The sequence below is a fragment of the Nycticebus coucang genome, chromosome 8 (genome assembly GCF_027406575.1).
Source record: "Nycticebus coucang isolate mNycCou1 chromosome 8, mNycCou1.pri, whole genome shotgun sequence".
NCBI lineage: Eukaryota > Metazoa > Chordata > Mammalia > Primates > Lorisidae > Nycticebus > Nycticebus coucang.
In genome coordinates, this window is record NC_069787.1 from 87,979,091 (window position 1) to 88,006,461 (window position 27,371).

The window sequence follows — 27,371 nt, forward strand, 5'->3', positions numbered from 1 at the left end:
GTCCGTCTGAGATTCTGGCACAACATCTAATCAAAGTGAGTAAAAATGGGTAATAACCAGGCTTCTCAGGTGTAGTTTAGAAATTCAGAATTTGAAGGCCCTAGAGAAAGACAAGACTGAACCCATCATGGGCTCAGCTAGAAAGGGGTAAGCATTTCCGCAGAAAGACAGAAGAATGGAGAAAAGAGACAGAGAATGAAAGAACAAGGCAGGGCCACATCAGGCCTCTCCCATCAAAAAGCTGGTTTATCCAGTGCTGGCTGGACTATGCTGGCAAACCCATCAGCCGATGTCTCTCTATCTCTCTTTTTTTTTTTTGAGACAGAGTCTTGCTTTGTAGCCCTCGGTAGAGTGTCATGGTGTCACATATCACACCAACCTCAAACTCTTGGGCTTGAGCGATTCTCTTACCTCAGCCTCCCAAGTAGCTGGGATGACAGGTGCCTGCCACAATGCCTGGCTATTTTTAGAGATCAGGTCTTGCTCTGGCTCAGGCTGGTTTCCAACCTGTGAGCTCAGGCAATCCACCTACCTCGGCCTCCCAAGTGCTGGGATTACAGGTATGAGCCACCTTGCCTGGCGCTAGCCGGTGTCTCTTGAGCTCCAGCTCTGTGTGGGGACAGTGCCAGGTAGTCTGTGCAGATGAGCCTGGAATTTGTAGTCTGGTAGGGAGACAGATTTCCCCATGAACAATTTTTCCCTTGCAGACTCCAGCAGGGAGCTCAGAGCAGGGGTCAGGGAAGTGTGGAGAGGTTTGAAGAGGCTTGGGGAGGCTTGAGAAGGCTTCCAGAAGGAGGTGGGCCTGGAGCAGGGTGGTGGAGGGTGAATCTGTGAGAGAGTCAATCTGTGAGAGATTCACTGAAGAGAGAAGCAGGTGTTTCAAAAATGTGTCACCACTTTTCACTATAACCATAGATGTGTCCAGCCTGCTAAAAATATAAAGTACAGATTTTAATGTCTCTATTCGGAAGTTGAAGTGGCATTGTAGCCTGTGGGAGAGGCCCTTGCATCTGGCTGCCTAACCTCAGAGGCTGGGTACACTCCCTTCCCAGGGCAAACAGAAACAGAATCCTTGCATGTCTCAGAGACAGCAAGGTGAGTTCATGGGCTCCTCTCTCCAGCCCGCTTTGAGAGATCTCCTTTCTCCTTGACTCAAGTTTCTGTTGCTGTGATGCACTGCCCTGTACTTCGGCTCTCCTTGGGGCTGATGGAGAACAGCTGGTAACCACTGGGAGGGTGGAGGGCATTTCCTCTGCAAATTTTGTAAGATTTGGGGCTCATGCTGCCAAACTGCCGCCTGCGTTTTCAGCAACTCTCCTGCACCAGGGCAGACTCAAGAAGGAGCAACTCAGGGCATGAGGTTGGTGGTGCCAGAGGGAGAAAGGGCACCTGACTGGACGGCAGGGGAAAGACCTCGGGCCACCTGGCTGGGCTCAGCTCTTCCTTGAATTCCTGCTAAGTAGACTAGGATGGACTACCCTGACTGCAACCTGCCTATTCCAGGAAGAGACCCAGCCCTTGCTAGGAAGATGCCTCAGTGAGTACCAGAAAAACCTGGCTGCATGTCAAAGGCTCTGAGTTCCGCCCACCACCTGTCCTGTACTCCCCGGGGAGTGTTGGGTGTACTGACGCTGGAGAGTGACACTGAGGGTGGGTAACTTGGCCTCAGGCTACATCCCATTGGGAATATCAGCTTAATAGGAAGCAGATGTGTTGAGATATTTTTAAAGAGGATGAGACAACTTGAACAGTAAGATCAGTAATGAGAGTAATGAAATAAGTAGCCATGAGTTCATACTAATATCCATAAATGAATAAGGAGAAGGGCCAACTCTTTCTTACTTAAAATTCCAATTAATAAGTGTAGAAAGAACGATGGAAATAGAAATTCACCATTTGACAAACACCACTTTAATAATTATTAACAGAAAGTATCAATGGATGCTAAAATTAGTGGGAAAAAATGTGATGAGAAATAGGACATTTGCAAAGTCTCAAAGTATCGCCCCACAGATGTTCATTAATTACAAAGGAATAATTAGTAATGTAACATTGGAAAAATTTGGCACATACCACCTTCCCAATTGATCAGTTAACATCACCAGGAAAGAGACACATGATATGTATGCTGAGGACACAAGATCACTTCTGTGATTATACAGTCATGTCTCCAGTAGCTGAAGGCCCTGAGCATGTGACCTTTTCCATACAAAAGTAGGGAAAAAGTATTTTCCTCCCAAAAATATATAAATTTAACCTAATCATGAAGAAACATCAAACTGAAATTTAGGGACATTCTAGAAATGAACTGGCTGACACTCTTCAAAACTGTCAAGGACATGAAAGTCAAAACAAGACTGAGGAGCTGTCCCAGAACAGAGACTATGACGTGAAAACCAAATGCAAGGGCGGCGCCTGTGGCTCAGTGGGTAAGGCGCCTGCCCAATATACCGAGGGTGGCGGGGTCCAACCTGGCCCCGGCCAAACTGCAACAAAAAATAGCTGGGCGTTGTGGCAGGGTCCTGTAGTCCCAGCTAGTTGGGAGGCTGAGGCAAGAGAATCACTTAAGTCCAAGAGTTGGAGGTTGCTGTGCACTGTGACGTCAGGGCACTCTACTGAGGGTGACAAAGTGAGACTCTGTCTCTAAAAAAAAAGAAAGAAAAGAAAACCAAATGCAAAGTAGTGTTTCAGTTTAGCTCCTGGGCCAGATATAGGACATTAATGAAACAGTTGGTGAAATTTGAATAAGGTCTCTAGATTACTTAATAGTATTCTGTCAATATTAATTTCCTGTTTGGGGTTTTTATACAGTACTGTGATTATGTATGATATTAATATCAGGGGAAGCTGACAGGTGTATAGGATTCTTGTGCATTATTTTTGCAAGCGTAAAAATTATTTTTAAATAAAGAAGTACAAAATGGTGGGGGGAGGGGATGAAGAAAGAGTCCAGGTTTTAGCATTGAACTGTTCTCTGTAACAGGCATTTACCAAATACCTGCTGTGTGTCAAATAGGCAATAGGGCTGGAGGTGGAGGTGGCTGAGAGGCTGGACCACAGGGGCTGATATGGGGGAGGGGGATCCTTTCTGCTAAGCTCGTGCCAGGGCAGTGCATCATATACACACATACATTCAGTCAGTCTCTGCTCCTGCTTGCCCTGGGCTTGGGCTGGTGGGTCAAGTATGGTCCTTGCTCTGGGGGCTACTGACTGGGTGGGAGAGTAGACAACTAAACAGGCAGCTGACTATACAGAGATATAAGCCATGGTGTTGGGGGAATGAAGGGTGGGAAAGAGGGAAGATGGTTTGGAAAGTCAGGAGATGAGACTATTGCTGACACACTGTGGGTGTAGCAGACACAGCGCTGCTTGGAGAGAGTTATGTCCAGAGAAGGAGACTCTGGGTGGAGTTTAGGGGTGGGGAAGATGGGGGTGAGATCGTTCTGGGAAGAAGTCCAGGATGAATGGAGTTGAAGACAGGATCTTTGCAGGTAATGCAGGGAAGCATTTGACATATGTCTGAAGGATATGTCCAGTTAGACAGAGCAGGCTAAGGCCTGGAGGGCTGGAATGAACTGTTAATGGATTTGGCCCCAGCTACTGGGGAAAGATTCCAGAGAGGGGTGGTTGGGGACACATGGTTTCCAAAATAATTAAACCATCCCTGAGGTTGCTCTGTGGGGTGGGGGGTCATTTGAGCTTGACTCACTTGTCAGTGAGAGAAACAGCTTGTGACTAGGACAGAGGAAAAGGGTTGCTTTTTGCTCCAGCCAAAAAGCAGGAAATGTGCAAGCTGCTGTCCAGAGAGAGGAAGCGCTTACAGAGAAGAATCACACTCCCTTTGCACTCGTGGGAGGAAGAGGACCCCGGTGCTGCAGCTCTGCTCCTAGGCTTAGGGTAGACATTCTCAGGTAAGTTGCTCTGGCTGGAAGGTTATGGCATACTCAGGGTAGGGTGGGCTTGCCAGGGGCCACAGGGAGACACTGGACCCAGTGGCTTGGGGAGTGGGAACCGAAGCCGGGAAGAGGCTGGTGCTAGAAGGGGTCAGTATAGAGCTTTCCTTCCAGGGCAAATGGTGAAGCAATTGCTCCTAGCATCTGGGGAGAAAAATAGACTGCTGGCCTCTTCCCCTTCTTGACCCCATCTCTGAGAACTGGAGTTTTGGATTCCGAACATCTCTGAGAGTTGGTTCTCAGACCTGGCTGGGTGACTTCAGACTTTCCTCTCCCTCTCTGTGCCTCACCCTCCCTGGCAGTAAGATAATGGGGCAGATAAGATGGTCTTCAAGAGCCTCCCTCCCGGGGTCAAAGTTCCACAGCTCTGTTGTCTCTTTTTATACACATCCACCTCTCCGCAGGGGCCCTATCCTCCTTTACTCCCCCTATGTCCAGCCTCCTCCTTCTGCTTCAACACTTCTAGATCCAAACAGTCCCCAGGGTGGGACACAATTATAAGAGGATCCTTATCTAACAAAGGCAATCAGTGTAATCTAGTTCTGTATACCCTCAATGAACCCCCAACAATAAAAACAAAACAAACAAACAAACAAAAAAAGCAATTCCCAGATCTCCTCCTATGCACCCAGACCTGAGCTAAACGTCATTGAACTAAAGAATTTATTTATTTTAGGGCTTGGGAGGAAAACAATAGTTATATGCCAGGCATTCAGTTTATTATCAAAACTCCATGAGGGAGGCATATTATAGGAAATCTAAGTCTCAGAGAGGTTAAATAATTAGCCCAAGGTTACACAGCCATTAAGAATCGGATTAATTAGTATTCTGTTGACTCTACTTGGGTGCATCATTCTTTGAGAGGTAGTTGTGCCGCCCTTCTGGGGGCTGTTGGGGGTTTTTCGTTTTAAACCCAGCAGTGTGCTGAAACCAAATGCAAGGAGCTCTTGTGGGGATATTTCGGGCAGTGACAAGGAAGGCAAAACCCAAAATATCTAAAAATGATTGGGAAAAAAACATGAAAATCACACCTTTTGCAGCAGCAGCTCCTTGAAAGGCTGGGCTCTGAAATAAGCTTTTGAAGGAGGGGTTACTCTCGTGATTTTATCAGCATCATAAACATCTCCTGACAAGAGCCAGGAAACACTGAACAATGTGGAGTCCCATGGAGCGTGGGGAGCAGGGGAGCCTCACGATCCCAGGAATAGGAGGTGGCTGTGTCTGGCAAGAGATTGCAAGAGGACCCCTACCCTGCTGGGGACCAGGCAAGGCCACTCCCTTCCAGTTAGACTTTGTGGTTCCATCAATCCATGAGGGTGGGTGCAGCTGACAAGATTCTGGGCATAAAACAAACAAGATACACTAAAATGTTCCTGAAAGTTATTTCTGCAGGGGTAGGATCGTGGGAGAATGTTTTTTTCCTGTTTTCTATTTCCCCACTTTATTTCTGTATTTTACATTGAATATAAATTATTTTGTATTATTTATTTCCTAATTGTTGTAATAGGGAAATATTTATTTCCTAATTACTTATAATTAGGAAAAATAATACATTAAAAAAGTAAGCAAGAGACTGCCCAATGGTCTGGGCCTGCTCTGCCTGGCTTGTAGTGTGGCCCTGGGTTTCCTATGAAACCAGTAGGGCAATTCCTGCTTCTCCCTTCCCAGGGGAGCCAGGAAGATCTAGCAAGGATATAAAAGGGCCTCAGGAAGTACATTAGGGCCTATGTAAGTGTCAGAATGATTACTTTTTATTTTCATTGTGTTTTATAAATCACATTTAATCCGAATACAATGCTTCTTGTGGCAGACCACCCAGAGGGGAGTCTGAGGAAAGGGCTCACATGGGCAGAACTCCTGAGCTCCAACTCTGGAGCCAGCTGCAGGGATTTAATGCGAAATCCTGCCATGTACTTGCTGTGCGTCCTTGGGCACATTACCCTCCCTCTCTGAGTCTGGTTTTTTCATCTGTAAAATGAGGCCTGTCTTATAAGATTGTTGTGAGCAGTCAGTACATTATTATATCTGAAGCTCAGCAGAGGGGATCCTAGCTTGTTTGTCATTTTCTTTGAAAGGTAGTGTAAATCTTGCATTTAAAAGCATAGACACTGGGTGTCAAATACCAGCTCTACTATTCAATTGCTCTGTGATGTTGGGCCAGTTCCCTAACCTCTTTGTGCCTTAGTGTCCTCAGCTCTAAAATAGGGCTAATAAAAATATTTACATCTATAATGTAAATTAGAAGATTAAATAAGTTAATATATTTAAAGTCCTTACCCCAAGGTCTGGCACAAGGGTGGGGCTCATAGTAGTGTTATTATGATTACGTAAGATTGAATCCTCACCCCCACTATAAATATTACTTATTTTATGGATGAGAAGACTGGTGGAAGTCAAGAGCTCTGATAAAATCCTTGCTTTTGTCTTGGGCTGGAGGTCTGACGGTTTAAGCCCAAGAATACCCCAAACCGACCAGTGAAGTGGAGACCCAGCTCCAGCCCTGGGCTGGTGAGTCATCTAGAAGTTCCTGCTTGAACTGTGCCATTCTCAAGGCCCTAGATTTCTTTCCTCTTGTCTCCCATGTGAGGCTCTCACTTCTTTTTCCATTCAGTGGCCATCAACCCTCTAAGCAGCCTTCCATTCAGGTGTTCTAATCAGTGGCGGCCTGGTCTCTTGTTACCTCTCCATCTCTCATCCCATTCCTTGCTCCAGTCTTATAATGAGCTACCCTGGACTCTGGGCCTAGGTTCAAATCCCAGCTCAGCTATTTACTAGCAATATGACCGTGGGCAAGTTCCTTAGTCTCTCTGTGTTTCAACCTTCTCTATGTAAAATAGAGGTAATAATACTATCTGCCTGATAGTGTTACTGCAGGGATGAAAGGAATTCATCATGAGAAAAGAGCCTGGCCCATGGTCAGGACTGTATGAGTTGTTATTATTGTTATTCATGCCATTACAGTTTAATATCTGGTATTTCCTCAAGCCCAAGAGGAAGAAAGTAGAGAGATCCCAACACCGTGGCTGATTTGAAAGGCAGGTTTTCGTCCACCTGTGCCAGACCTCTCTGTTATGTACCTCTTTCAAGGCCAGAGGGCATTTCACAGCTGGAAACCGTGGTCAGAGTATGAATCATTTAGGACTTCTGCCTTAATGTTTCCACACACAGCTGGGCCAGGAGCCCAGAATGGGAAAACCACAGTCAGGAGCAGAGGGCCAGAGGGGAAGGCCATGTCACACCGAGCCAGGGAACAGTGCAGACCTTAGGAACCTATCTCTACCCCAGTTCTCCCCAGGTGAGAGGACAGGTCGGAGAGGACAGGTCGGGTCACCTCCCCTGAGGCAGGGGTTGTAAGGGACAGGTTGGGGAGGCTGCACCAGCTGGAGGTGGCACTTGAACAGTTCAGCTCAAGCAGAAACAGTGGAGCTCTGGGTTGATCACGCTCTGTGGTCACAGACTCCATGTGCTCCAAGGATATTGGAACAGAGATGGCTAGGCTGAGGAAACAACTGGGAGAAGGAGGATCTTGTTTCAGCTGTGTACAGGGCACTGGTGAGGAGATGGACAACCAGAAAAGGGAAAAATGAGGAGAGAAGAGTAGGGAGGGAGAAAGGAGGCTTTGCGGATTAATTCCACCATCGCTTGTTGAATGCCTCTCAGATGCCAGTGCTGTTTTGGCAAGTCCTGAGAGCACAGTTGTAAGGCAGGCAGGTGATTTTTAAAAGGTGGCTTTGTTTCCAGAAGGTGGACATAAAGGCTGAGCAGTGACCTTCTTTGAGTGCTTGGGAGGCTGGGGCAGGGGGTTCACTAGGCCAGCAGCCCAGGCAGGCTTCTGGGAGGATTTAGGGTGCATTTTAAAGATGGGATTTAGGGTGCATTTAGGGTGCATTCTAAATTCTAAAGAAGCCAGTAAAACTATTTTTCTCTAGAAGTGATCTCAAACAGTGTTCTTCGAATATGAATTCCCAAAGTGGGTTTGGCCTCAGGGGGTCACGTTCATCCTTGTTTGTTTGACTAGCTTGCATGTTTTATCAGCTGCACTATGAACAGTACACTCTGCATGTGTGTGTTTCTGGCACCAGAGGGTATCTCCACATGACCTCGTTTTTTAAGGGGCCTGGGCTGGGGGAAGGTAGCTGTGGAATTCATGTGTAAGGTGGGAGAGGGAAGATGTTGGCAGACGCAAAGGGTGGGGGACAGTGAGTTGGGGCCTGTTCAGGCCTGTGGGGCAGGATCAGGAGTGTGCCACTATAGGTTTAACAACCAGCTCTGGACTGGGATACAGAGGAGGTGGAATGGCACAGGAGGAGAGGAAAGCCTAGATTTATAGCATTTTCCATGGTGTAAATATTCCCATGAGTGTGATCAACCCAGAGCTCCACTGTTTCTGCTAGAGCTGTGTTCAAGTGCCACCTCCAGCTGGTGCAGCCTCTCCTTCTTGTCCCTCACAACCCCTCCCTCAGGGGAGGTGACCCGACCTGTCCTCTCCAACCTGTCCTCTCACCTGGGGAGAACTGGGGTAGAGATGGGTTCCCAAGGTCTGCACTGTTCCCTGGCTTGGTGTGAGATGGCCCCCCTTCTGGCCCTCTGCTCCTGACTGTGGTTTTCCCATTCTGGGTTCCTGGCCCAGCTGTGGGTGGAAACATTAAGGCAAAAGTCCTGAAATGATTCATACTCTGACCACAGTTTTCAGTGTGAAACGCCCTCTGGCCTTGGAAGAGGTACATAACAGAGAGGTCAGGCACAGGTGGACGAAAACCTGCCTTTACATCACTGAATGCAGACTTGCTAATTCCATGATCAAATGTCTAATGCCTCCAAAATGCCATGCAACTGGCTCTCACGCAGTCTGCAGGGGCCAGTTCTAGCACACCACTGGCTTTGGGTCTTCTTTGCCACTAGTTTCTTAGCCAAGATGTCCTACCATTAGAGCCTCTTCCTTCAAATGCAAGTCTTGTCCATTCTGAAAGGGGGAGCCAAGGGCACGGGTCACCAGTTCCACCTTGTGTTCTTAGGGCCATCCAGTCCCGGGACTACCATTTGCTAATCTGGGGCTATGGATAATTGCACCTCACCTTTATAAGCCTGTTTCCTCATCTGGAAAATGGGGATCATAATAGTATTGCTTCCCAGAACTGTGGTGAAAATGAAATGAGAAAATTACATATGAGTGTTTAGTTCCTAGGAGTTTGACTGACATGGCTGCCTTTTCATCTGGACATGTTTAGCAATATCCTCCTTCTTGTCACCTCAATTGCAACTGCTCAGAGAGACCTTGGGAGCCCCAGATCCTCAGGAGGAGACCTTACTTTATAGTAAGAAGTTCTTCAAAGTTGAAGTTGTGGCCAGCCTAGGCCAGCAGCCTCAAGAATTTGCCAAAAGGATAATGTTACTGCTTCAGAGACAAGTTGTGTTTTGCCTCTGTGCCCTTGGCTTCACTGTAGGAGAGGCTGACCTTTCCCCACTGGCCCTCTTCCTTGAAGCCTCCCTCTCCAGCCTCTATGTAGTTCTCCAAACTGCCCAAAGCTTCCACTGCAGACCTTCATCCAAGGTTGCCTGACTACCTGATAATTTGCACTAAGATGTGAATGACTAACACTCCTCCATTCAAGTTATTGCTGGATAAGCCAGAGGAATTTTGGAAATAAGGAAAAGCGAAAGCAAAAAAGGAAAAACAGAATGGAACTAGGCAGAAGACAGTTAGGGGAGGTGTAGACAGAGACCTGAAGTGCTGTCAGGAGCTCTACTGACTATGTGCTTTGGGCAAGTTGTTCCCCTTCTTTGAGTCTCCACTTCCCCACCTATAAGTCAAAGGAGGTAGCTATGATGCACTCTCACTCCCTCAGGCTGAGATTACGAGGACACGAAGGGTCACGGGAAATGTATGAACTTTCTATGGCAGCTGTAACACATTGCCATAAATGTAATGGGTTCGTATAATGCAAATTGATTATGTCACTGTATGAGAGCTGATAAGTCTAAAATGGGTCAGGTAAGCTATTCCCCCTGCAGGTCTTGGGGAGAATCTGTTCCCAGGCAGAGGCTACCTGAACACACTGTGGCTGCATCACTGTGACTTCTGCTTCCATCATCACAGCTCCTCTTACTCTGAGCTTCCTGCCACTCTTATTCTTTTTTTTTTTTATTTAAGACAGAATCTTACTTTTTTACCCTTGGTAGGGTGTCATGGTGTCGTAGCTCACAGCAATCTCAAACTCCGGGCTCAAGTGATCCTCTTGCCTCAGCCTCCTGAGTACCTGGGAGTATAGGTACCCACGACAATGCCCGGCTATTTTTAGAGACAAGGTCTCATTCTGGCTCAGTCTGGTCTTGAACTCCTGAGCTCAAGCAATCCACTCACCTTGGCCTCTCAGAGTGCTAGGATAATAGGTGTGAGTCACTGCACCCAGCCCTCCTGCTACTCTCTTATTAGAAGCCCTGGAGTTACATTGAGCCCACCTGGAAAATCCAGGCTAATCTCCCTATCTCAAGACCCTTACATATCTGCAAAGTCCTTTTTGATACATAAAGTAACATACAGAATTTGGGGGTTAGGATGTGGATCTCTTTGGGGGACCATTATTCTGTGTACCACAGGGAAGCTATATTTCCCAGGAGTTCAGTAAAGACTTAGAGCATTGATAGTGGGATACACAGCAGCTAGTCCAGCCAGAGGGTAAGATGCAATTATACCTTTCTCAGGGACTCCATTTAGAGACCACTGGGTAGGGCAGAGCAGAGACTAGGGAAGAGACCACGGACAAGGCACCATGTGCCTGGAGTGCTAAAGACCCAAGTTTCAGATGTAGCTTGTCCGATGACTTCCTATGTGACCTTGGAAAAGTTGCCTTGCTCCTGTGTTAATGGGGCTCACAACTCCTTCCCAGTTTGCCTTACAGGACTACCACAGTGGGTGTGAAGGTGCCTGGTCAACTGTAATGTACATTGGGGGTGCTGGTTGCTGTTGCCACTGTCTTTGGTATTACGGATGGTTGTTCAGAGGGCAGGAAAGATTCCCAGGGAAAATAATAGGGTGCTAGTGGCCGTGAATGGGAAGGTGACAGAGTGTTTAGGTGGAGAGAGAACTTCAAAGGTGGCCTGGACCAACCCAGAACCTACTGACCTTTGACTTTTGGCTTTGATTTAAGCATTTGTTGGACTCGGTTGCTTGCTAGAGCAAAAGTTAGGGACTTTGAGAAATTGGGTCAAGACCAAGGTCAGCACTGGCAGCTCAAAAGAGCTGGTGTTTAAGCACTGCAACTCCCAGGTGAGAAGTGCATTCCTCAGTCTTCTGCCTTGGCTTCCAGCTGCCCCCAAACTCCCAACACCAGCATGTGCTGGGATGTCCCTAGTGCTGCCCAGGAAGAGTAGGGGCCCAGGGCTGGAAGGCCCCAGATGCACAGGAGGTTCCTAAAGAACCAGATGAGGAAGGCACTATGCAATTCCTGAGGCTGGTCAGAATAGGGCTGGGACCTAGATAGAGCCACCCAGCCTGAACTCCTGGGGTGCAGACAGGGCGTTTATGTGACTTCCCCAACAACTGGTGCAGATGACATTGGATAGGAGCCCAAGGGTGGGGCAGAGGCTCACAGAGTGGGAGGACTCAGGGACCCCTTGGGAGAGGTTCTGCCTCAGCAGCACTTGATATTTCCAACAGCTGTGAGGTCATAGTATCATAGGTGCTAAATGGGTCTGCGGAGGGCCTGAGTCACATTTCTTTCAAAGTTCTACCTAGAAAAAAGGAAAAAAATCTTTTACTAGGAAAGACTGGGAAAATGTTTGCAATTTCTATGAAAAAAGCTAAAATCCTTACCATATATAAGACCTCTTATAAAATGGGAACCCCACCTGTCAAAAGAATAACTATTTCACAGAAGAAACACAGACAGGCATTGCACATATTAAAAAGTTCAAGCTCACTTCAATCAAAGATTACAAAATAAAATGGAGAGGTGCAGGACTGAACTTACTTGCATTTCTCAGTTTATGGCCCATTATGACCTGCCTATGGGCCCCTCTATTTTTGCCTCTGCAAAATTGCCTACTTGGCTCTATATTCCATTCTGTCTCCTTTCTTTCTTCTCCTCAGACTTTCTTCTCCATTGGTTCTGTCTCCTTTCTTTCTTCTCCTCAGACTTTCTTCTCCATTCTCAACAATCTGCATTGAGCAGGAGCTTGCTCCCTCCAACCTTCCCTTTCTGGAACACACAATATAGGACTGAGCATAATTTCTGGTTCATGACAGACTTGTATCACTGGTTCATGTGAGGCTCTCTTTGAAAATTATTTTAAATAATACTATCTTTGAGACTTTGGAGGAGCAAGATGGTGGCCGATAATAGCTTCCTTGCAACTGGGCATGGTGAGACTGGGGAGAGAAGACTCCAGGCATCTCTGGCTGGTGGGATCTGCCCAGAAACATCCCTCTGGGGACACAGGGAGTCAGTGAGAGACTTCTGGACCTCATGAAAAGGACAAAAACAGTGGAGAACTGGCGAGTGGTTGCGTGTGTTTGTTCAGTCTAATCCTGCTTGCAGCTTCTCATCCTTCTGGTCCTGTACCAAAAGGACTCATCAAAACCCTAGTCCGGAGGCATGGTAACTTAAAGAGCAAGAGGAAGTGAAAGGAAAATTAGGCTCGGCGCCTGTGGCTCAAGTGGCTAAGGCGCCAGCCACATACACCTGAGCTGGCGGGTTTGAATCCAGCCCGGGCCTGCCAAACAACAATGACGGCTACAACCAAAAAATAGCCAGGTGTTGTGGTGGGTGCCTGTAGTCCCAGCTACTTGGGAGGCGGAGGCAGGAGAATCGCTTGAGCCCAGGAGGGGTTGGAGGTTGCTGTGAGCTGTGATGCCACAGCACTCTACCCAGGGCGACAGCTTGAGGCTCTGTCTCAAAAAAAAAAAAAAAGGAAAGGAAAATTAGGGCAATGAAACAGATAAAAGAAAACACTCATGAGGAAGAATCAGCAGAAAAATCTTGGCAACATGAAAAATCAGTCCAGAGCAACCCCCACAAGGGACTGTGAGGTAGCTACTACAGAGGATTCTACCTATAAAGAAATGTTAGAAATGACATAAAGGGGATTCAGAATACAGATGATGAAAACAATGAAGGAAACTGCTGATAAAGTGGAAAATAACCAAAAGGAAATCCAAAAACAGAATCAAATAAGAGATGAACGATATGAAGAAAATAGAAAGGATATAGCAGAGCTCAAGGAACCGAAGCAGTCAATTAGGGAACTTAAAGATGTAATAGAAAGTATCAACAACAGATTAGACCATGCAGAAGAAAGAATCTCAGAGGTAGAGGACAAAGCTCTTGAGATAACTCAGATAGTTAAAGCGGCAGGAAAGAAGAGAGAGAAAACAGAACATTCACTGACAGAATTATGGGACTTTATGAAGCATTCAAATGTATGAGTTACAGGTATGCCAGAGGGGCAGAAGAATGTCCCAGGGGAATGGAAGCCATACTAGAGAATATTATAAATGAAAATTTCCCAAATATCACCAAAGATTCTGACACACTCCTTTTAGAGGGATATTGGACCCCAGGTGGCCTCAACTCTAACTGAGCTTCTCCAGGACACATTGTGATGAACCTGTCCAAAGTCAAGGCAAAAGAAAAGATTCTTCAAGCTGCCAGGAGTAAGCACCAGTTGACCTACAGTGGCAAATCCATCAGGGTGATTGCAGACTTCTCTAATGAAACTTTTCAAGCAAGAAGACAATGGTCATCTACCATTAAACTACTTAAACAGAACAATTTCTAGCCCAGAATTCTATATCCTGCTAAGCTAAGTTTTAAAATTGACAGAGAAATCAAATCATTTACTGATATACAAACATTGAGGCAATTTTCCACAACAAGACCAGCCCTACAGGAAATATTTCAACCTGTTCTACACACTGACCATCACAATGGATCAACAGCAAAGTAAGAACTCAGCAATTAAAGGACAGACCCTAACTTCCACAATGATGCAAAAGATAAAACTAAGCAATGGACTCTCACAAAATAAGATGAATAGAACACTACCACAGTTATCAATTATCTCAATAAATGTTAATGACTTGAATTCCCCACTGAAGAGGCATAGATTGGCTGACTGGATTAAAAACACAAGCCATCCATTTGCTGTCTGCAGGAAACACACCTAGCTTCAAAGGACAAATTAAAACTCAGAGTTAAGGGTTAGAAAACAATTTTTCAGGCAAACAGAATCCAGAAGAAAAGAGGAGTTGCAACCTTATTTTCAAATACATGTGGATTTAAAGCAACTAAAGTCAAAGACAAAGATGGTCACTTTATATTGGTCAAGAGAAAAATACAACAAGAAGACATTTCAATTCTAAATATTTATGCACCCAACTTGAATGCTCCCAGATTCTTGAAACAGACCTTACCCAGTCTGAGCAATATAATATCCTATAATATCATAAAAACAAGGGACTTTAACACTCCTCTCACAGAGCTGGACAGATTCTCTAAACAGAAATTAAACAAAGATATAATGGACTTAAATGAGACCCTAGAACAACTGTGCTTGATAGACGCATATAGAACACTCCATTCCAAAGATAAAGAATATACATTCTTTTCATCACCCCATGGAATGTTCTCCAAAATTGATCATATCCTAGGACACAAAACAAACCTCAACAGAATCAAAAGAATTGAAATTTTACCTTGTATCTTCTCAGACCACAAGGCACTAAAGGTGGAACTCAACTCCAACAAAAACATTCAACCCCACACACAGGCATGGAAATTAAACAATCTTCTGTTGAATGACGGTTTGGTGCAGGAAGAAATAAAAGAGGAAATCATTACCTTCCTTGAGCACAATAACAATGAAGACACAAGCTACCAAAAACCTGTGGGATTCTGCAAAAGCAGTTCTGAGAGGAAAATTTATCACTTTAGATGCCTACATTCAAAAAACAGAAAAAGAGCACATCAACCAACTCACAAGCCATCTTATGGGATTGGAAAAAGAAGAACAGTCTGAACCTAAACCCAGCAGAAGAAAAGAAATATCAAAAATTAAATAAGAGATCAATAAAATTGAAAACAAAAGAATCATTCAGAAAATTAATGAAACAAGGAGTTGGTTTTTTGAAAAAAAAAAAATAGATAAAACTTTGGTCAGACTAACTAGAAATAGAAAAGTAAAATCTCTAGTAACCTCAATCAGAAATGATAAAGGGGAAATAACAACTGATGTCACAGAGATACAAGAGATCTTCTTTGAATACTACCAGAAACTCTATGACCAGAAATTTTTTTTTATGTTTGTTTTAATCAGCTTTATTGAGATATAATTCAAATACAATAAAATGGACAGATTTGGAGCATATATTTCAGTGAATTTGGCAAATGTACACATCCATGTAGCCACGATCCCAGTCAAGATATAAAATATTTTTATCACTTCCCAGAATTCCCTGGTGCCCCTTGAAGTCAGTTCTCCCACCCCTACCCCAGGCAACCACAGGTCTGGTTTCAGTTCCTCAGGTCAACCTTACCTATTCTAGGAGTTTACATAAACCAGAATTATGCAATAAGTACTATTATGACTGTCTTCTTTGATTCAATATAATGTCTGTGAGATTCATCCACATTGCTGCATATCTCAGCCATTTGTTGATTCTTACTGCCGAGTGATATCCTATTGTATAAATATGCCATCATTTGTTTATCCATTCTTCCTTTGATGGACGTCTGGGCTGTTTCCAGTGTGGGAATTTTATGAATAAAGCTGCTAAGAACATTTGCATACATGAGGACAAATGTATTTATTTCTCTCAGGTAAATATCTTAGAGCGGAATTGCTGGGTTGTTAGGTAGGTGTGTGTTCAACTTTATTAGACGGGACAGGCCAGGATTATTTCCATCTCTGTGTACAGGCCATAGAAAGCTCAAAGGACTTGGCCAAGGGCAAAGGGAAGAAGGAAAATGGAATTTGTCACCAGGCACAGTGTTGGGCACTTTTCCTATTCATCTCCTTGAACCATCAAAGCAACCTCATGAAGTGGGGGTTGTGGTTCCCATTCTGTAGTTGAGGAAACTGAGACTCACAAACATGCATTAAAAGATGATTCAGGCTGGGCACAATGGTATGACCAGAAATTTGACAATGTGAAGGAAATGGATCAATATTTGGAATCACACCCTCTCCCTAGACTTAGCTAGGAAGAAATAGAGCTCCTGAACAGATCAATTTCAAGCACTGAGATTAGACATTTTCTTTCTTTCTTTCTTTCTTTCTTTCTTTCTTTCTTTCTTTCTTTCTTTCTTTCTTTCTTTCTTTCTTTCTTTCTTTCTTTCTTTCTTTCTTTCTTTCTTTTTTGTTTTTGTTGCAGTTTTTGGCCGGGGCTGGGTTTGAACCCGCCGCCTCTGATACATGGGGCTGGAGCCCTACTCCTTAAGCCATAGGTGCTACACTCAAGCACTGATATTAAAGAAACAATAAAAAATCTTCCAACAAAAACATGCCCTGGTCTGGATGGCTTCACACCAGAATTCTACCAAACCTTCAAGGAAGAGCATATTCCCATACTACAGAAATTATTCCAAAAAATTGAAGAGGAAGGAATCTTCCCCAATACATTCTATGAAGCAAACATCACCCTGATACCAAAACCAGGAAAAGATCCAAAAAGGAGAACTTTAGACCAATTTCATTCATGAATATAGATGCAAAAATTCTCAACAAAATCCTAGCCAATAGATTACAGCTTATCATCAAAAAAGTCATACATCATGATCAAGTAGGTTTCATCCCAGGGATGCAAGGCTGGTTTAACATACGCAAGTCCATAAACGTTATCCACCGTATTAACAGAGGCAAAAATAAAGATTATATGAACCTCTCAATAGATGCAGAAAAAGCATTCGATAAAATCCAGCATCCTTTTCTAATTAGAACACTGAAGAGTATAGGCATAGGTGGCACATTTATAAAACTGATTGAAGCTATCTATGACAAACCCACAGCTAATATTTTCCTGAATGGAGTAAAACAGAAAGCTTTTCCTCTTAGAACTGGAACCAGACAAGGTTGTCCTCTGTCACCATTACTATTCAACACAGTGCTAGAAGTTCTAGCCAATACAATTAGGCAAGACAAGGGAATAAAGGGCATCCAAATGGGAGTGGAGGAGGTCAAACTCTCCCTCTTTGCTGATGATATGATCTTAGAGAACCCCAAAGATTCAACCACAAGACTCCTGGAAGTCATCAAAAAATACAGTAATGTCTCAGGATATAAAATCAATGTCCACAAGTCAGTAGCCTTTCTATATGGTGATAACAGTCAAGATGAGAGGCTAATTAAGGACACAACTCCCTTCGCCATAGCTTCAAAGAAAATGAAATACCTAGGAATATACCTAACAAAAGAGGTGAAGGACCTCTATAAAGAAAATTATAAAACCCTAAAAAAGGAAATACCAGAGGATATTAACAAATGGAAGAACATACCACGCTCATGGCTGGGAAGAATCAACATTGTTAAAATCTATAGTTCCCAAAGCAATCTACTGATTCAACGCCAACCCTATTAAAATACCAACATCCTACTTTCAAGACTTGGAAAAAATGATTCTGCGTTTTGTATGGAACCAGAAAAAAACATGTATAGCTAAGGCAGTTCTTAGTAATAAAAACAAAGCCGGGGCATCAGCATACCAGATTTTAGGCTGTACTACAAAGCCATAGTGGTCAAGACAGCATGGTACTGGCACAAAATTAGAGACATAGACATTTGGAATCGAATAGAAAACTAGGAAATGAAACTAACATCTTACAACCACCTAATCTTCGATAAACTATACAAGATCATACCTTGGGGAAAGACTCCCTATTTAATAAATGGTGCTGAGAGAACTGAATATCCACATGTAAAAGACTGAAACTGGACCCACACCTTTCTCCACTCACAAAAATTGGTTCAAGATGTACAAAGGACTTAAATTTAAGGTATGAAACAATAAAAATCCTCAAAGAAAACAGGAAAAACACTGGAAGATATCAGCCTGGAGAAAGACTTCATGAAGAACACTGCCATGGCAATTGCAACAACAACAAAAATAAACAAATGGGACTTAATTAAATTGAAAAGATTCTGTACAGCTAAGGAGACAACAACTAAAGCAAATAGACAACCTACACAATGGGAAAGGATATTTGCATATTTTGAATCAGACAAAAGCTTGATAACTAGGATCTACAGAGAACTCAAATTTTCCACATGAAAAAAGCCAACAATCCCATATATCAATGGGCAAGAGACATTCTTGCCCTTCTCCAAAGAAGACAGATGAATGGCTAATAAACATATGAAAAAATGTTCATCATCCCTAATTATTAGAGAAATGCAAATCAAAACCACCCTGAGACACCATCTAACCCCAGCGAGAATGGCCCACATCACAAAATCTCAAAACTGCAGATGCTGGTGTGGATGTGGAGAGAAGGGAACACTTACACTGCTGGTGGGACTGCAAACTAATACAACCTTTTTGGAAGGAAGTATGGAGAAACCTCAAAGAACTCAAGCTAGACCTCCCATTTATCCTGCAACCCCATTACTGGGCATCTACCCAGAAGGAAAAAAATCCTTTTATCGTAAGGACACTTGCACTAGACTGTTTATTGCAGCTCAATTTACAATTGTCAAAATGTGGAAAAAGCCTAAATGCCCACCAACCCAGGACTGGATTAATAAGCTGTGGTATATATACACCATGAAATACTATTCGGCCACTAAATAAAATGGAGGCTTTAAGCTTTTGTATTAACCTGGATGGAAATGAACACATTAGTAAAGCATCACAAGAATGGAGAAGCATGAATTCTATGTACTCAATTTTGATATAAGGACAATTAATGACAATTAATGACATGGTGGGGTGGGGGAAGGGGAGTGTAGAAAGAGAGAAAGAAGGAGGGAGGGGTAGGGGAAGGAAGAGTAGAGAGAGGGAAGGAGGGAGTGGGGTGGGGTCTTAGTATGTGCCACACCTTTTAGGGTCAAGACATGATTGTAAGAGGGACTTTACCTAACAAATGCAATCAGTGTAACCTGGTTTCTTGTACCCTCAATGAATCTTCAACAATAAAAAAAAAAAAAGAAAAATGATACTATCTTGGAAAGCCACTTCCCCAGAGGAAGCTTGACCATGGTCAGTGACTTTTCTCACATCTGTGCCCCACCTCCATCCAGACTCTGGCTTCTCGTGCCCTGGCACCTGCCACCTTGAATCTGGTGCTTGCCATTCCCCAGCCTTCCCTTTCGTCTATTTGTCCTCTTTCAAAGTAAAATTTTTTTGTTTGTTTCACTAGTCTTAATTTTATCAAAAGAGTATCACATATATATTTTAATGGGACTCAGAGGTAAGTGGATTCAAAGTGGTGACTCACAAGGTGGTGGTGAGGGGGATGAGAAAGGCACCTGAGGTGTCTGCCATGTCTCAGTCTTAGGCATCTGAGGAGTTGGTGGAGCCAAGCAGTTGGACAGACTCAGGAAAGAAGACAGGGCTGGTGGGGAAAGGATGGACTCCATTCTGGGCAAAGCAGTAATTTAAGCTAATATTTAATTTATTATTATTTTTAATAGCATCAATTATGTTAGGATAAGCTAACATTTATTGAATGTCTACTGTGTTCTAGGCCTGTGGACCAGTACTGTTAGGAACTGGGCCACAAGCCGAAGGTGAGCAGTGAGTGAGCGAGCTAAGTTTCATCTGAATTTACGGCTGCTCCCCATTGCATCACTGCCTAAGTTCTGCCTCCTGCCAGATCCTGCCTCCCTCCCCCAACTATCCAGGGGAAAATTGTCTTCCATGAAACTGGTCCCTGGTGCCAAAAAGGTTGGGGACTGCTGTTCTAGGCACTCTTTGTAGGACATGCTTTGCATGTATTAAATGTATATTATCACTTAAACATCACAAGAATGTTATGAAATTGGCACTATTATTATTTTCATTTTAAAGATGAAGAAACTGAGGAATGGAAGTAGGTTCTGAGTCCCTCATTGTGATGATCACACGTTTCTGCTGTAAACAGGAATACAGGATAAAATATTTTAAAAATGTTAATTTTTTTTTTAGAGACAGAGTCTCAGTTTATCATCCTCGGTAGAGTACTGTGGCGTCACAGCTCACAACAACCTCCAACTCCTAGGCTTAGGCAATTCTCTTGCCTCAGCCTTCCAAGTAGCTGGGACTACAGGCGCCTACCACAACACCTGGCTAATTTTTTTTGTTGTTGCAGTTTGGCCAGGGCTGGGTTCGAACTTGCCACCCTCGGTATATGGGGCCAGTGCCCTACCCACTGAGGCATAGGAGCCGCCCAAAATACTAAATATTTGTCAATGAAAATAACTATATAAAACTAAATATCTCTATATAAAATATTTAAAAAACTATCAAAAGCAAGGGAAATCCTCAGACGACAGAAGTAAGGAAAACTCGAAGCCAGAGTAGACATATTAGACATTTATGGATAAAACAAGCCTCACTGAAGATAAGCTGTCATTTAAAAAATATTAATATAATTATAAGCCACATATGAGGAAAAAGTCAGGAGATACAATAAATAGGTGATTAGGTATCCCTAAATAATACAGAAGAAACCGAAAGACATTATAAGTCTTTCTAAATGGTGAGAGAGAAAAATAAGGAAGTGAAACCATAATGAAAGAATTGAATACGAAAGGTTAAGTCACTTCTTCAAGGTGACATAATCATTAAGTGGTGGAGTGGGGCTCCCTAAGCTTGTGGTCATATTTGTTAGAATGAAGGCACTAAGATTTGGAGAGTTGATTGGTCGTCCCAGGACAGCAGCAGAAGTGAGTTTGGAGCATGGTAGGCAATGCTGAGTCTCACCATGTTTCTCCCCCAACACCATGGCAGAACATCAAGCCTGGGTGCATCCTCCCAGCATGGCCACCATCACCTCCCCGCTGCCACTCACCACTGAAGATGTCAGTCCTGAAAACAGCAGCTTCTTCTATGACTATGACTACCTTGATGAGATGGCCTTCATGCTCTGCAGGAAGGATGCGGTGGTGTCCTTCAGCAAAGTCTTCCTGCCGGTCTTCTACAGCCTGATCTTCCTGTTGGGCCTAAGTGGGAATCTCCTTCTTCTCGTGGTTCTGCTTTGGTATGTGCCTCGTCGGCAGATGGCTGAGGTTTATCTGCTGAACCTGGCCATCTCCAACCTCCTGTTTGTGGTGACACTGCCCTTCTGGGGCATCTCCGTGGCCTGGCATTGGGTCTTTGGGAGTTTCCTGTGCAAAATGGTGAGCACCCTCTATACCATTAACTTTTACAGTGGCATCTTTTTTATTAGCTGCATGAATCTGGACAAATACCTGGAGATTGTCCACGCTCAGCCTTACCACAGGCTGAGGACCCGGGCCAAGAGTCTTCTCCTTGCTGCCATAGTGTGGGCCCTGGCCCTGGCTGTCTCCATCCCTGACATGGTCTTAGTACAGATGCACGAGAACCCCAGAGGTATGTGGAACTGCTATGCAGACTTCACCGGGCACGGAACCACTTGGAAGTTCTTCCTCCGCTTCCAGCAGAACCTCCTCGGGTTTCTCCTTCCACTCCTGGCCATGATCTTTTTCTACTCACGCATTGGCTGTGTCATGGTCAGGCTGAGGCCCCCGGGCCAGGGCCGGGCTCTAAGAATGGCTGCAGCCCTGGTGGTAGCCTTCTTTGTGCTGTGGTTCCCATATAACCTCACTTTATTTCTGTACTCACTGCTGGACCTCCAAGTCTTTGGGGACTGCAAGGTCAGCCAGCATCTGGACTATGCGCTGCAGGTGACAGAGAGCATCGCCTTCCTTCACTGCTGCTTCACCCCCATCTTGTATGCCTTCTCCAGTCGCCGCTTTCGCCAGTACCTGAAGGCTTTTCTGGCCACTGTGCTTGGACGGCACATGGCACCTGGCATGTCCCAGTCTTCAAAGTCTAACTGTTCAGAGAGCAGCAGCCTGACCGCCCAGGAAGAGATGACTGGCATGAATGACTTTGGGGAGAGGCAGGCTGAGAATTCCCCTAACAACGGGGCCCTGGGGAATACTTAAGCCTGAGTGACCCCTCCACAGTCTGGTGAGAGGAGATGGGACCAGCAGTTGTGTTTCCATTTTAAGTACTCTCTTCAAGGGCCACAGTCAGTTCTCAGCTCTTAACTACCAGCAGCATTTGCTCTCTCTTACCTTTTCCCTCCACTTTCAACACTTGCTTCCAGAACACCATCTTGTCTCCTGGATTGCTGCATTGGTTTCCCAGCCAACCTCTGTGCTTCCTAGCTCTTGGTCTCCTGTGATCTAATCTACACCCAGAGGCCAGAGGAATCCCAAAGTTCTTGGCCTTCACTTCTACCTCCCTCAGAGCAGCAGCCTATCAAAACACTAAATTATAACAAATTTAGTTTAAAGATCTCAGTTGGCTTTATTTGTGATTCTAGAATCAGGCCATAGAGTTATTGAATCAGGAATAGATTTATTTGATAAAATAGAAGGAGTGTTCCAATGAGTTGAGCAGAAGAGTTTGGTTTTATAAACAGAAAAGGGGTGAAGAAAGCAGAAACAAAGAACAAAAAGTGGCTTGGTCATCTTGGAGTTACTTTGAAAGGCCCAAGACAGTGGATGACGTTAGGTTTCCTTAGGTTACTTTTTTGAGGGATTAAATCAGAGGTTGCCTTTGAACTATAAGGTAACACACAACATAACAAAATAAAATATAACACTGGAGGGAACTTGATTAAACTGGCATGTGTAGGAATTTGGCTGTTAATGTTCTTTCCCATTTTTTTTTTTTTGAGACAGAGTCTCAAGCTGTCGCCCTGGGTAGAGTGCTACGATATCACAGCTCACAGCAACCTCCAACTCTTGGGCTTAAGTGATTCTCTTGCCTCAGCCTCCCAAGTAGCTGGGACTACAGGCGCCCGCCACAATGCCCGGCTATTTTTTTGTTTGTTTGTTTGTTTTTGCAGTTGTGATTGTTGTTTTAGCAGACCTGGTCTGGGTTCAAACCTGCCAGCCTCAGTGTAAGTGACTGGTGCTCTACCCAGTGAGCTACGAGTGCCACCCTCTTTCCCAATCTCTTTCTTTCTTTCTTTTCTTTTCTTTTTTTTTTTTTTTTGAGACAGTCTCAACCTGTCACCCTGGGTAGAATGCTGTGATGTCATAGCTCACAGCAACCTCAATCTCTTTGGCTGAAGTGATCCTCTTGCTTCAGTTTTTCTATTTTTAGTAGAGACAGGGTCTTGCTTTTTGCTCATGCTGGTCTTGAACTCCTGAGCTCAAGCAATCCGCCTGCCTTGCCTTCCAGAGTGCTAGGATTACAGGTGTGAGCCACTGCACCCAGCCTTCTTTTCCAATTTCTTCAAGGTCAGATAACAACTCAGTTTTGGTTTGGTAATGTGAAACTTTAATACGAGTGACTCCATTTTGTTTGGGTCTGGTCTACTGGAGCCTAGTGCAGGAGCTCAGTCCAAAACAATGGACAAGCCTGAACCCAGGCTTTCCCATGCACTTCTGACCTAGCCTCTGTTTCTCAAATATTCCAGGAACATCCCCCTAGGGTATTCCAGCTGTGCCCTATTCTTGGACTGCTCTTCCCCAGGTGTCTGCTCAGGTGACTCCCTGAGTCCTTCAGTCCCTTACCTCTTTGCCTCCTCACAGCCCAGGAACACTGCAGTCTGCCAGCCTCAGGACCTTTCAGGTCTCCCCGGATCCTGCACAATCAAGTCCAAAACCTTTGTCTGATTTCAAGGGTAGGGATTGTGCAGTAGCATCCCATCCATCCTCCAGCTCTCAGATTCCTCCATTTCCTTATCATTTCCTGACACCAGGCACCCTTATCACTTCCCTGCACGTTCCCCACTCTGGGCCTTTGTTCTTGTGGGCTCCCCCATGTGGTTGGGACCGGTCAGGTTCCCCCATCCTGATCTAACTGAATCTGGCTTACTCTGAGAAACCATTCCTTGGTCACTCTGCCCTGCGCTTTGGGTAACACAGTCACCAGCTTGTGTTCCCCCAGCCACAGTGATTCTTTTAGGGGTGAGCACGCCACCCAGGCAGAGCCAGTGAAATGGAATGCGACTAGCGCATGCTGGAACAGAGGCACGAAACTTAAGCTGAGCGGGGGTGAGATCTGGAGCTTCTCCTTTATCAATCCAAACTTCCAAAGATGATGGGGGTGGCACCAGCTCCTGAGCAGCTCCTGAGGACAGCATTTGAACCTCAGAATCAAGGCCCAGCTGAAGCTCATCCCAACCCTGGACTCAACCATGAACCAATAAAGTCCTTTCCAGTGTAGTGTGGGGTCACGTTTTGTTACTTGCAACCTAAAGATTCCCGACTGACATTCTCTGCCTGGGTGCTTCTCTCTTCATATCTCTTCATCCTCCCTGCCCCTGACATGTCCACTGACCTTTCCCCAGAGAGCCCCCAGCCACAGTGACATCTCCTTCTCTCAAGCTTCTGAGGCTCTCACTGCTCTTCCCCACTCATAGGACCACCTGGTGTAATCTGCCACATCTTTGCTCGTCTGTCCTGCACAACCAGACACAGCCCCGCACAAGGGTGGATGGAATAGAGGACAGGAGGACAGAGGGCTGGGTGCGCGTAAGCTCCAGAGCAGGGACTTTGTCCCGTGCACACCCTTTGTCTCCCTAGAATGTAGGAGATGTCATTATTTTCTGAATGCATGTTTGATGGACAGAGGAGAGAGCAGGTGGCCAGTATTCTGTCCACTCTTTCTTTTCTCCTCCTGGACTTAAGATGGCTTCATCACAGTGCATGTGTCAAGAGCCCAGCTGTCCCTTGATGTTGGCTGAGTTACCTTTGGTGTTTTTCAAACACTGTGTCTTCCACACCCCCATCTCTCTCAGCTCTGGAGCCTTTAGTTCTCTCTCCCTAAGGCCCCAGCTTCGCCCCTGCCAGGACTGACTCCGAGCTCCCTCAGTCCCCAGGGAAATGAAGCTCTAGATCTGAGGGTGGCTATTTGTTTGAGGACATTGAGGACATAGATGTGAACAGGGACTTCTGTTCTTGTGCCAGGCTGGCTGGTGAGATACAGCCTGGGGCCTAACAACAGGACCCAGGTGCCCGGAGGCCCTGACTGTGCCAAGATAAGGCAAGGTGTGCCAGGCAAGTAATGCCTGGCAGGGCCTGTCACAGCAGCACTGGTAGATGTGTGTGTGCACGTGTATCTGTCTGGGAAGTCTGTGCACACGTGTCTGTGTTGCCGTATGGACTGTGCACAGTATATATGGCTATGTATGTGGATCTGATATGAATGTGTCACTGTGTCCAAGTGGATCTGGATATTTGCCCATGGATTTCCTATATGTCTTTGTGTGTGTGTATGTGTGTGAGTGTGTACTCCTTGCAAAAGACCAGTGTATGATAATTGGTTCCCTGAAGCTCATGCCCAAAAGAGAGGGGAAGGGCTGGCTGCAGGTGCCCATTGTTCCCTCTCACTCTCTTAGGTGCCCTGTACAGCAGCTTGCCAGCCCTCACAGCCCAGGCCAGCAGAGCTTCCTCCACCCTGATCTCACTTCCCAGCCTGGGCCTTGGTCCCTGCTGCTGCTCACTGTCTGCCCAAAAGTCTGGCAAGGTTTGGCTTTCTGACTACATTGCCCAAACCTTTCCCAGGGATCTTGGGAGCTGCCAGAATTTTCCAGACCCTTAGGCTCAGAGGCAAGATGGGCTCTTCCCTAGGTAAGGCTGCTGCCCACCCTTGATTCCATGAAACATGATGTGAGTGTTTACAGCAGTTACTCCCTATGGGAAAAAAATCTTTCCTTTTTCCCAGGTGCCTAAAATCCCAACCACTGGAGAGGCACCCTGATCTGGCTTTGCTATAAACTATCCTTGGAGAGAATACATTTTGTAGGCTTTCTACCTAGGTCCTGACGAGGAAAGAGGTGAGAGGGAGAAAAGATTTGGTGCATAAAGGAGGGGCTGAGAGACAGAACTGCTGGGTGGGGCAGGTTGTGACCAGAGGCAACCTTGGGAGTTGCAGTCTTTCTGCTGCCTTGAAACCCTGCCAAAACTGTTTGCAGCAGTCTTCACACAGGGCACAGAGCCACAGGGGCCGTGGGCCCCTCCCCTGCCAGCAGGTGGGCTATGCTGCACACCCCAATGCTGAGGTTCTCACTGCTTCCTGGGATGGACATCACTGAGTGTGGGGTGGTGCCCTTGTGATTACCTCTCCCCCTTTCCCACTAAGGCTTAACCTCTGGGGTTCTCAAGCAGGCCTTAGTGTTCATGAAATTCCCTGGAGATCTGCGCAAGTCACTCCCAGTTGAGAATTTTTGGTCCTGACTTAGGGGACTCAGGCCTTCAGCCCGGCCCCAGCCAATCCACAGGTTAGCCTCCTGGTCTGTATTCCCTTAGACGTGGGGAAAAGGAAGGAAATAGCACTGAGGTCTGAGCAAGGCCAAGGAGATGTGTGAAGGCCCCATTCCCTTAATCCCACTCCCATTGGACTGGGCACAGGGCCTGGCTGTGTGGGGAGGTTGTTGGTAAGCTTTCATAGACAACACCCTGCATTCTAGCCCCCTTCTCCCCTCTGTGCCCCTGACTAAGTCTTCTTGTGCTCCTGGCCCTTGTGGAATAGGCTGTGGTATCCTAGTTTCTCCCGGCCCAGCAGAGCTCTGTCAGACTCCAGGCAGACATCAGCATTTGGGGCTGCTAACATGAGCGGAAGGAAGGCCCTGGCTCAGGAGCACACAGCTATCTGAGGACAGACTTCTGCCTGATCTCAGGCCCCTGCCCACTCTAATGATCTACTGTCCTGGAAAACTCAGGGCTGAACAGGCAGCCTCAGCAGAAAGGAAGGGGCCAGGAAGAGATGCAGAATAGGTGTAGCAGAGAGAAGACCCCCTGGCTGGTCCTTGCTACTTCGGCCCACCTTCTCTAAGATCCTCTCTCTAACTCCAATGGGGTGGGCAGGCAAGGCCTGGATCATTCCCCTCTGGTCCCAGCCCTACCCAGGAGCCTGACGTCAGCCAGCTGCAGCTCTGACAGCAACACCTCTCATCTTCTTGCCAGCCCTGATAAGCAGGATGGCAATGGGGATTGTCTCCATTTCATATGACAGAAGGCTTAGGCCAAGGAGGGGCAGGAAATGATTTGGGGACAGGAAATAAATTAGCTGAGACTGAAAGTCAGTTCTTACAATTTAATCTCCACTTAGGAAATAGGGGCTCAGAGATGAATGAATGATGCTGTGCCCTCATGGGCTCTAGCCGGCGGTGGGGGAAGGAGGAGGAAACCAAGACACAGAGAACAATGACAGATGTGCTGTGATACAAATGGTGCTGGGAAGCATGAGGGGATAGAGGCCATCTGGCGAGAGGATGAGAGGGATGAAATCCAAGAAGAGTT

At 45.6% G+C, this 27,371-nt stretch overlaps 1 protein-coding gene across 1 annotated transcript; it reads left to right on the forward strand.

The window, feature by feature from the left end:
* On the forward strand, positions 1-27,276 carry ACKR2 (atypical chemokine receptor 2). Its single transcript, XM_053600054.1, has 5 exons — positions 1-35; positions 1,310-1,537; positions 3,771-3,911; positions 6,390-6,461; positions 20,875-27,276. The coding sequence occupies exon 5, from the start codon at positions 20,904-20,906 to the stop codon at positions 22,053-22,055; it is 1,152 nt and encodes a 383-aa protein (XP_053456029.1). The 5' UTR covers positions 1-35; positions 1,310-1,537; positions 3,771-3,911; positions 6,390-6,461; positions 20,875-20,903; the 3' UTR covers positions 22,056-27,276.
* Positions 27,277-27,371: the final 95 nt, after the last annotated feature.

Coding starts and splice junctions, on each gene's coding strand:
- ACKR2 (XM_053600054.1), top strand. CDS start 20,904: ATGGCCACCATCACCTCCCCGCTGCCACTCACCACTGAAGATGTCAGT.